Source organism: Phalangium opilio, unplaced genomic scaffold, assembly GCF_054372755.1.
Source record: "Phalangium opilio isolate 3A_F unplaced genomic scaffold, DU_Popi_V2 ptg000003l_1, whole genome shotgun sequence".
NCBI classification, from domain to species: Eukaryota; Metazoa; Arthropoda; class Arachnida; order Opiliones; family Phalangiidae; genus Phalangium; species Phalangium opilio.
Genome location: NW_028324145.1, coordinates 11,082,556 through 11,093,078, shown reverse-complemented (window position 1 = coordinate 11,093,078; position 10,523 = coordinate 11,082,556). Strand labels below are relative to the sequence as shown.

Below are 10,523 nucleotides of genomic sequence, written 5' to 3'. Positions count from 1 at the left end.
AAAATCATAATTTGTTGCTTTTCATATTTCCTAACCATAAGTCCCTTGTTTAGTTTGTAATATATTCTTCGACTTCAAAATGAGTGTTTTTCTCTGGAACTAGAGAAGTCATTTTGGACATGTAGGTTGTATATCGGTGTCTGAATTCCGCAGCCGGGGTCTCGCTTGAGAGGTGTCGTATTAAGTTAAGGGACAAGTGACGAGCTTGTCGGTTAGAGGGGGTGGCGATAGGTTTCGAGGATCCTTTTCTATACATAACACAGTTGAGAGTGACGGGGCCAAGGCTAACCTCAAATTTAAATCGATAAATAGCGTTGGACCTGAATGGAAAAACTATGCCACAAAAGGGAACTAGGGGGGGGGGGGTGGAGAAGGCGAATGCTTTCCAACAAGTCAGGGTCTCTTTTAAAAGTGTCTCGACTCTCGAGATTTCGAGGCGAGAAAATCGGAAAACAAAAGAGAATGACACCATATACTTCAGGCTGTGCCTCCTCTAATCCTCTCACTGACCAAAATCAATAGCTATAACCTTCAAGTTGCAGTTTTTGTTTTTGTTTTAGAACGAGCGGACGACGCGAGTGATGCTTAAAATATGTGTTCGTTAATCTCGTATTGATCTCCGGTTGTTTGTTTATTCGGTGATTTAGGTTTAGCCAAACCGACCATTGTCCAAAACGCGTATATGACGGTCGAGTCTCTTACATACACAGCCTGAGCGTAGTTTTGCCACGTCAGACAAAAGAAACTCGCGAAATTGTATTTGTCCCAGTCTGATTAAATATAAAGCCGAGACCACTCTTCCTCCATCCCTTAGATTTGATTAGAAGTCATCCTACGTATTTGGGTCAGAAATAAAGTAACGGTCATCGAGCTCTTAGTCCACCCCCCCCCCGTTGTCCCTGTAGCCCTTAGTAGCTCGTGAAAGCCCATTTCCTCTTTATGTCCCCTCTATACTCCTTGGAAATGAAAATAGGCCTACATGATCTCGACAAAAGCCGTGACGGAACTTGTCTTTGCGCCAACCCTCCCATAACAGATATCAACTAAATCGAAGTTACCATAACTCGACTTAATATTCAAGGGTATCTTCTCTTAGTCTCTTTATATCTCTTTGCAAATGGGAACCTCGGCTTAATTCACTTTTGATACGAGTCTAAAAGCGCACTCGTGGCGGGGTAAGGGAAGGGCCCCGAGGGAAATGGCCCACGATAGTCCTAAACATTTTCTTCCGCGATAGTAGGGAGAAGCCTAATGAAATACGTGTTTAGGCCTAATTGCAAATTCAATTTAAGAGTCGGTGGGGGAAGACCGCGGAGACACGACCGGTCCTCGACGTAAAATAGGCCTCGACAGGATTTTTAGACCCACGTCGTTTAACCCCCCCCCCCTCCCCCTTCGTAAGCCCCGCGGTTTTGGGGCAAACTGCGTGACTGTGATTCCAAAATTTCCATCGGAAGCCAGCTATAATTTCAAAAAGAGCTTGGCTTGCTCCGAAAGGGCGGAGAGGAATAAAAGAGGATCCAGACCCCTAGAAGAAGATCACTCTTTTATCTCGGAAGCTTTTGTCGGCAGGGGTGTCATCGCTCATTGGCCCTAAGGGCTACTAAGACTATCGCATCGCCAACTGACTAACGTTTACGGTAACACCCCTTGGTCCGTCCGGCCGCCTTCTATCCCCGCGTAATTTGTTAAACTGGAAAATGACTCAAAAGGCGCGGGAACCGGGAGAAATTTGCTACGAGATAAGATTAAGAACCCGGTAATCGTCCAGTATTCGGAACAATGGGGCGAAATTTGCCTCCAATTGCGAATGTCGGTGATGCGTTCGAGCGGGAACGTTTTCTCATTTAGGTCTATTTCTTAAGAACAACCTAAGATAGCGATAAGTTTAAACTCCAAGTCTGAGAGTGCATAAATTTTTGGAAAGAGGAAGCCACACTTTTATTTGGAAATATACACGAGAAAGCGTTTTTAATAATTTCTGAACACTTTTTCTTTCCTTTTCTCTTAAACTTATGGTAATTTTCTTCATGCAGCGAATAATAAGAGGCATTCTCGCCTGTTAAACAGAGTGTAAATTAAGGGGCTAATCTCCTAGAAAAGTTTCGTTGCCACCACGCCCTCCTTTTATACCCCCTTCCTCGGTCGATATCTTACACTGTCATTTCTACCGGAAGATTTCACCACGTTCCGAAGGCTGACGACACTAAAACCCGTTACAATATTAAGCGTACGGTCTTTAACCTTATCCTTTAGTAAAATCTCGTGATTGAAATTTCACCTGTACGGTAGTGCTCGAGACCAACAACGAAGTTTAGGTTGCGGAATAAAAGAAAGATGTTTGGGATATGATCACCATGACTGGGTAGGGCTACTTGGAATGGAAAGCTCGGGTGGCTGGACATTTGACCAATATATGAAATATTTACGAATAAAGTAGAGAGTATAAAAGGAAGTGGACACCATTTACCACGGGAGAAAACCATATCTAGGGGATAGTTCTTGGTAGCTGTCCAACATCTTTTCGTAGGCCTGCTTCATTTCCGTTCTGAAGGCGATCTAAATTGACAAGGCTCTGAAATTGATGGTGGTTAGCTATTTCTTAGGACATTAACTAGTTCGCGCGGGGTCAGCTTAAAAAAGTAACTAGGTTGATAAAAAATGTGGCCACGGGTTAAATAAGTTTTGGGAAGCTTCAAGGCCAGCGCTGGCAGTGGTCAACGAGGCGAATAGAGCCCGACGAAAAAATGGAAGTCAGCTCTTAAGGTGACACATTCAGGACCCTACCCGCTGAAAAAATAGAGAAACCGACACATAAGTTTTTTATCTTCTTTCCTTTCAAAGAAAGATGAAAAAGATAAAATAGAAAAAAAAAGTAAAATGCTGACTTTGGTCGAATTTTAAATCGACATATACTTGCAGTAGGGATGTTTATGCGCTGAATTGTTGAGCAGTAGTTTAATATTTGACTGTTAGATTTATTATCAATACCAAACACCAAAATTCGATTAAATTCTATAATATAATATAATATAATATAATATAAAATTTTGTGCATTTCAAAATTTATTTGGAAAAAAAACTTTTTATGTATGTCTCCTGTAAGTTGTATTTACCGCCTTACATCAGGAGTTTTCGGTCAGCCTAACCTCCAGGGGCTACGAACTTTTCGGCCAGCCTAACCTCCAGGGGCTATTCACTCAATACAAAACTTATAACTATTTTCTCAATGAAACCCAAAATCTGACGTTTAAAATGAAAGATATTTATACAAATAGTCTTAAATATTAGCTTAACATGGAAATAAAAGCGCAATATATTCTTGGAAATCTGTCGAATATAAAAAGTAGAAAAATATCCTCTGATCTCATCTTATCGTATATCAAATCCAATTTGGATCTCGTTTGCCTTTTTTTTTTATTCTTCCCCATCTTTGTCTAGCTGTCTCTCTAGGAATGGGATAAGGATGGGAAAAATCTCATTTTTTAATAATTCTTCTTAAGCGGGGTCTTGTGTGCCATCGATTGAGGCTTATTTTTCCCTATTCAATCTTTCCAGGTCCCGAGGCGCTTTTTTTCCCGGAATAGAAAAACGTACCCCCCGTATTTTCCACGGTACGCAGTTCGTCTCAAGGCCTTGTACTTCAACCTCAAACCCCGATATTAAAAGAGAAGAGCGATAAATTGAAACAAGTAGGCCTATTCTTGGAAGCATCTCTACTCTCTGAATTTGCGGCACTTGTTTACGGATCGCGAACCCTCTCGCTCTAGCTCCCGCCTCGAAGGACGTTGTCCTGATCAAAGTTAGGGAAGAAGTCGGGTTCCACTTTTTAGCCTAGGTTCATGTATATACGAAGAAGACGTTTCCTTAGCAACTAAACTACTTCGGGTATAGAGTTGACTTCTCTCGAATCTTTCTCCTAGGAAAATGGGGATTTTTCTTTTTTGGCCTCGGGGTAAGGCAAAGTATATGCAAACGCGATACTCGCTATTTTCTTCCCTTTTACTGCCCTTATTGGCTAGGTTAATTTTGTAAAACCGTACTATCTAACGGTATAAGACCAAAAAGAACGAATGTGCCTAATTCTGACTAGCGTACATTTAAAAACTTAAACCGTACTTCCTCGTATCTCTTGACGTAGTGGATGGCTAGACAATCAGAAAAGTCCTAGACCATCTAGCAAACATTCCGAAGTGCTTGAGGACTGTGAAAATCTTCTCAAAGAGAGATATAGAAAAGGGCAGTATCTCTCTAATCCTCTCGACTTAAAATATTGCGGTATGAACCTCCCTGATACCAGAGGTAGCCTAGTTGAGATGGAGAGGAAAGAGAACCCGAATTGGGTAGGTGTGTTACCGTCTCGATACGATATCCGCGTCCTACACCCTAACTCCCTCCCTCCCCGGGTTAGCTCGCTCCAAGAAAGTACTCGATGTTTAAGTCCTTGTCGAATGCTCTTATCGCGCGAGCTGTCGGCCAGGGCTACCTTCCGGTTTGATCACGAAATACGGGAGGGGGTAACACGACGGAGGGTAAGATTCCATATCTTAAGGACCCTGGCTGACATAGGAGTTGAAGTTGACTCGTTATAAGAGAACCGAGAGGAGAGAGGACTTTACACGGCAGCCGGAAATTAAAAAAAGGAGTCCTATAGGAGAAAGAACTGGGCTATTAAATGAAGGCTGAACAATGTAGGGAAAGTTCTCTTGTGGTGGTTGCGCCTAGTTTATGCCAGTGAACCGTGATTTTCCTTTAACCCCGGCAACTTAAACCTCTTATCTTTCTCCCCCTTTTCGAGTGTCACGTCTGTCAGTATGTGAAGTCCTTATAGATTCTTAATATTACTGGTTTTAGCAGGAAGTAATATCATGGATAAAGGATGAGCGTGAAAAAGATGCCACATTCTATGGGATACGCAACCCCTATACCAAATATTCGATTACTAGCGCCGAATAGCTAACAGCGCTGGAAATATAGCGCTAAAAAAATTAATACAGGACATTAGAAATCAAAATCACTTGTTTTCTACTTAAAAAATAGATTTTTCGATATAATTCGTAATTCTAGACGTGTTGATGAGAGAACAAAAGAAGAAATTGAAGAACGCGGGAAACCTAGGTGGCGCTGGTTTATGACTCACTAGTCTCACGTGACTAGAGGACATTTTTGTTTTAGTCTGCTTACGATACGAGTTGCCGGTTTTCGCGGTGCCTTCTGAACCGTAAAGCCAATATTGGTAATAATTAGTTAAAATACATCATGGATATTATATCTGAAGTTAAAATCACTAGTTGTGAAGATTCCATATACGCTAAACCATCTCGTATGGTATTTAAACAGGTATGAAAAAATTTGCCAGGGTTTCTTCCTTCTTTACTTAAGCCTTGGTAATTTTAGAATGGGAAACCTAGGGATTGGGATTTGATGAAAGTTCATGACAGGTATTTTAAGATTAACTTAAGTAGTTTTAACTTAATTGTTACGAGTGTAATGATTAAAATACGCTTTACAGCGTTGCGATAGTGATTTACAATGTATCAAGGAAAACACTCGTGTTTGTTAAGCAGTTCAGGCCAGGTATTACAATAAGTGCTATTTCAAGTATCTTTGGTGCATGTGTGATTTAAGTGATCTAGAAAATAGCTTAAACCCACAGCCGTATATATCAACAGAGTGGAATTAGACGGAGATACCGTAGATACAACCAAATATCCTGGTAGTATCGGTGTTACTGTTGAATTATGCGCTGGTATTGTGGATAAAGACTTAAGCCTGGCTGAAGTAGCCAAGGAAGAGATCTTTGAAGAATGTGGCTATGATGTTCCTCTTAATCTTATTGAGAAAGTTACCTCTTATTGGTAGGAAAAAAACTACTTTAACCATTGAGAGACTAGTTAGTAAGTAACCCAGTGCAAATTTTGCAGTTCTGGAGTTGGTCTAACTGGTTCTTTGCAAACACTATTTTACGCTGAAGTCACTGAGGCAATGAAAGTGGGACTGGGTGGGGGGTGTGAAGAAGAAGGGGAATACATTGAAGTGGTTGAAGTTAGCTTAACTGAAGCTAAAAGAATGATATTTGACGAGTCCATACCTAGACCAATGTCTTTCCTTTTTGCAAGCATGTGGTTTTTTAATAACAAATTACCCACTCTTAAACTTCAACAAAAACTTTAAAAAAATCAACTCAAAAATATTATGCTATAAAATCAATTTATTTTCCTTAAACAATGTTCCTTAAGACATGATGTAATTATACATTTTCGTTTTGTTTTTCCAACAATATATTGACAAGTCATTTCTTAAACATTATCCGTCTTCAAGCTTTTCTTTTGTCTCTTTTCTGACATGAAAATTGGCATTAATCAGTTAATCATTAATCACCTATTAATTAATAATTCCCATACCAATTCTATTTGATGATTTCCTTTTCTTTTTCTCCACCATTGTCCCATCATCATCCTCATCATCACTAGCCACGCTAATTTGATCCCAAATTTCATCCTCTTGACCGTCTTCAATCGGGTTGATATTTTCGCTTAAAGATTCTTTGTTTTCCAAAGTTTCTTCTTTAATTTCAAAGTTTCTCTTCATGAGCAAGCAGTTTAGTCTCGATTTCAGATAAATCTACAATAAATTAATTATTAAACAGACTTTGACCTAAAAAGTACTAAAAACCAACCTTATTTAGAAGTTTACGGGAATTGAGATCGTGTATTCTTAAAAACCTATCGAGGCCGCACGAAGCCACAATAGGAAGTGTAGGGTGACATTGTACCCATCTAATACTGCCTGCAAAACCTTTATAAACATGAACCATAGCTTTCCTTCTTAGATCTATTAGAGCCATTCTCCCTCTAGAGTTCCCGATGATATATTGGCTAAAGAAAAATCCCCCCAAAGTCAATTTTAGTTAACTTTTTACCCAAAATTCAACATTTGAATCTTATTTATACTTTTCTCTGGGTGTATTGGAAATGCTAATAATGGGATATTCGTCAAATTCCATGTCAATAACTGGTCTTCTTTGACGAATACTCGGGTCGTACATTCTTATCTGATGATGTCCAGTTACGGTAACAATTTTGTCACTTTGAGGTACAAATTGCATATCACAGACCCAGATGGGTACCCTAAGATCTAGAAAATCATTTTGAACCTAAAATCAGATAGGAATATGTTTAAAAATTGTGGTGTCTTTATAATTTAGGACTATAAAGTATAAATGTTACATTTTTGGCTCTAAAAATGGGTGTATCAGGTTTTTGTAAGTCCAAAACTTTCAAATCATTTTCTTTCCCTCCAACCGCGACTACTCGAGGTTCTTCAGGATTTTGCCTCATTCTACATACATTAGAACCGACGTCTATAAATAACTATTAAATGAAATGATTTATTTTAATTATATTTGCCAAAAATTGAAGTTTTTAGTTTAGTTTAAAGAATACTTTCTGGTTTTCTTTAGCCCAATATGCTAATCCTCCAGATTCGGTACACGTTATAAGGTCCCCATTATAAACTGCTAATCCTTTAAGAGGTCCCTCTGAGTAAGAAACGTCAATTGTGTTGGTAAACCTCTGGGTTTTTGTGTCATAGATTTTGACAGTTTGGTTACGTTGTCCCAAATAAATCTATGTAATGTTAAGTGTTATTTTTGGCTTTTAAATAAGGTCTTGAGGCATTTACTTCTCTTTCCTCGTGTTCCCCCCAACACATGGCCGTAATTTCGTTCTTTTTTGATAAATTTTGCATTGGATTTAAGTTTGCGCATGTTTGTTTTACAGTATTCACACCTGGAACATAGTTAATGTGAAAATTCGTTAAGCCTTGGTCAAAATTTCATTTTATGGAGTTTAGCGATATTTAATTTTAAAAAATGTGCAATTTCTTTAATTAGAATTGAGTACTTGGATATTCTGTATCTAATGAAGTTGAAATAGAGAATTTAGGTCTAAAATTATACCTTTAAAGAGACCAGTTTCGGCTCCGACGAACACGTTGTACTGGCAATCAGCCATGATGAAAAGTAGCGGAAGTAGCAGAAGATTATTTCCGGTTTCTCCTATTTTTTATATATATATTTTTTGGCGGGAAATTCAAATTTAAGGCTTATTGTAAACTTGAGTCTTGAAACATTTTTAATGTTAATTATTTTCCCCAATACGAAATATTTAAGGGGTTGTAGTTTAGATAACAAGTAAACAAAAAGAAATTAGTTCCCATGGCCTGTAGGCAGAAATTAGACAATGTGTATATGTTATAGGCCTAAATGTCCTATTATAAACTCCGATGAATAAATAATAGGTTTCTTTTATATTAATCTTCAAAATGATAACCTTTATTTTTCTATTGGACCGATCTTACATTTTTATACTGATAATTTTCGGCTTTATTGTGTCAAGTCATATTTGTCCAAATATGATAGAACATAGTTCGATTATAAATTCGTTATATCTTATCAGTTTGTCTCGGAAAAATTAGACAATAGAATTATTACGTCTGTGTTTATCTATTCATATTTTTTTCTCGAGATTGATTCGCGAACAAATAGTTATTATCGGGAAAATGAATTAAACGGGCGGAGTGAATCTAGGGAGTTTCTTACATTTAATTTCTGGGTTAATTAAATTTAAGTTAGGCCTAGCGTAAGAAAGGAATTAAATATGAAAATGAAGACCACCGCGAGAAAAGACTGCCCGGACAAAATCAACTTTGGAACATTGACGCTAAAGAACATCCCTGCCGTGGCTCTGGTAATCTTTTTGTCCCTTATTGCTTTGAAGATCATTTTTGGAGGGAAAAAGAAGACGCGAGATCCTAAAGGCTTAGCCGTGTTCGTTACTGGCTGTGATCATGGCGTCGGGTACGAATGCGCCAAGAAATTGGACCGACTTGGATTTCACGTTTTTGCCGGGTGCCATTTTCCCGAGGGTGAAGGAGCTCTAAGATTGAAAAGTCGGACGTCGGACAAGTTGACCATTGTGGGTATTGACGTAGCTAATGACGAGGAAGTGCAGAAAGCCGCGGAATTCGTACGGCAACGTCTGCCGAGGGAAGCTGAAGGTTCGATCACTGGTCCTAGTCTTCCTTGATCACGGGTGACCGGGTATTTTTGCGACCGATTTCAGGTCTTTACGCTTTGATAAATAACGCTGGTCAAAAGCTATACGGGGACTTCGATTGGTACACGATGACTCAATGCGAGAAACAAGTCAACGTTACTTTGCTAGGCACTATTAGGGTCACGAAGTATTTCTTGCCTCTCTTGAAGCCTTCCAAGGGTAGAGGACAATTTATAAATAGCTAGTTTTTCAAATATATAAGGCGTATTTGATTGAAAGGTCGTATCATAACCTTCACGGGGATCAACGGACGCATCGCCTTCCCCCAGTTGTCGATCTACAGCGCTACCAAATTCGCTCTGGAAGGTTTTTGTAGAAGTCTTCGTTACGAGATGGAGAAGTTCAAGATAGCCGTTTCCGTCATCCAGCCAGGCGATCTCTCCTTATCTTTTAGTTTGCTGCAGGTATTTCGTTCGAGGGGTGACCACTCGGCCATTATATGACCCCTTGTCTCCTCTTCAGTCTTACAAACAGAACGCCGAAGAGATGTGGGAATCCATGAGCCCCGAAAACCGCGACTATTACAAGTCTTACTTTGAATGGTGCAAGGAACAAGTTAGAGCCGCTTCCAGAACGGAGAAGAGAACCCACAAGGACACGTTCAAGCTACTTTTGCAGGATTTGGAACACGCCGTCACTTCCCCCCAACCCAAGATGAGATACATTTCGGCACCATTTCCATTTAAAAATATCTACACCATTTTGGGAGTTTTGCCCGAATCCTGGAGAATCGCTATTATTCATTTTTACATGCGAAGGAAGACTGACAAGAAGGTGCGACAAGAACTGGAAGGAGGACCACAAAGGAAGAGAGCCGCGACTGTTAGTTGGTAAAAACAAACAGTAGGCCTACACCGCTTTTATACTTTTTTAAGATAAAATGAAATTATTCCATTATATTTTTAATAAAATTGGTATAATCTACAACTAACATTGGCGTTTATTCTTGACTCATTTCGGGACTTAAGATGTGTATTATTATACTAGCTGTTACCCGCGGCGTCGCTCCTGTGTAATAAGAACTACCATCAAAATGATACAAAGAATGGGTAGATTTTACTGATGACTAATATTTTTGTAGCATCCTAGGAGCGAAGGCACTCGGCGTTGCCCGTCAGCCCGTCGGGACATTTTTTATTACTTTTCACGCGGACATTATTCCATAAAGAAGGGTTTTTTAGTTTTTGGCCGCCATTTAAAAAGATGGCAACAAATCGAACCCAAAAGACCATTCAGTCTGTCTATAGGTTAAAGGAAATCCGTGTACTAAATATCTGTGAAATCGGTTGAAACGCGCGGACTTTGTTGCATAGAGAAGAATTTTTACATTTCTGGTCGCCATTTTTTAAGATGGCGGCGGATTGCAAAAATCTTTCTTAGTACGCGCCTACTACTTATGAGTAA

At 39.3% G+C, this 10,523-nt stretch overlaps 2 protein-coding genes across 2 annotated transcripts; one reads left to right on the top strand and one right to left on the bottom strand.

The window, feature by feature from the left end:
• The first annotated feature begins 5,169 nt into the window (after positions 1 to 5,169).
• LOC149717822 (D-beta-hydroxybutyrate dehydrogenase, mitochondrial-like) lies at positions 5,170 to 10,050 on the top strand. Its single transcript, XM_089840760.1, has 5 exons — positions 5,170 to 5,340; positions 8,781 to 9,060; positions 9,126 to 9,278; positions 9,339 to 9,523; positions 9,582 to 10,050. Exons 1-5 carry the CDS (start codon positions 5,260 to 5,262, stop codon positions 9,951 to 9,953), a joined length of 1,071 nt encoding a protein of 356 aa, XP_089696886.1. The 5' UTR covers positions 5,170 to 5,259; the 3' UTR covers positions 9,954 to 10,050.
• On the bottom strand, positions 6,194 to 8,027 carry l(2)k09848 (WD repeat domain 74 lethal (2) k09848). Its single transcript, XM_089840759.1, has 8 exons — positions 7,961 to 8,027; positions 7,684 to 7,790; positions 7,446 to 7,628; positions 7,230 to 7,373; positions 6,954 to 7,156; positions 6,680 to 6,878; positions 6,405 to 6,624; positions 6,194 to 6,340 (listed from the first exon to the last, which is right to left on the bottom strand). The coding sequence occupies exons 1-8, from the start codon at positions 8,013 to 8,015 to the stop codon at positions 6,300 to 6,302; spliced, it is 1,152 nt and encodes a 383-aa protein (XP_089696885.1). The 5' UTR covers positions 8,016 to 8,027; the 3' UTR covers positions 6,194 to 6,299.
• Positions 10,051 to 10,523: the final 473 nt, after the last annotated feature.

Bases quoted from the DNA above. Each gene is read 5' to 3' on its own strand.
- LOC149717822 (XM_089840760.1), top strand. From the start codon at position 5,260: ATGGATATTATATCTGAAGTTAAAATCACTAGTTGTGAAGATTCCATA. The intron at 5,341-8,780 runs GTATGAAAAAAT...ATTGCTTTGAAG, and splicing joins CTCGTATGGTATTTAAACAG to ATCATTTTTGGAGGGAAAAA. The intron at 9,061-9,125 runs GTTCGATCACTG...GACCGATTTCAG, and splicing joins TCTGCCGAGGGAAGCTGAAG to GTCTTTACGCTTTGATAAAT.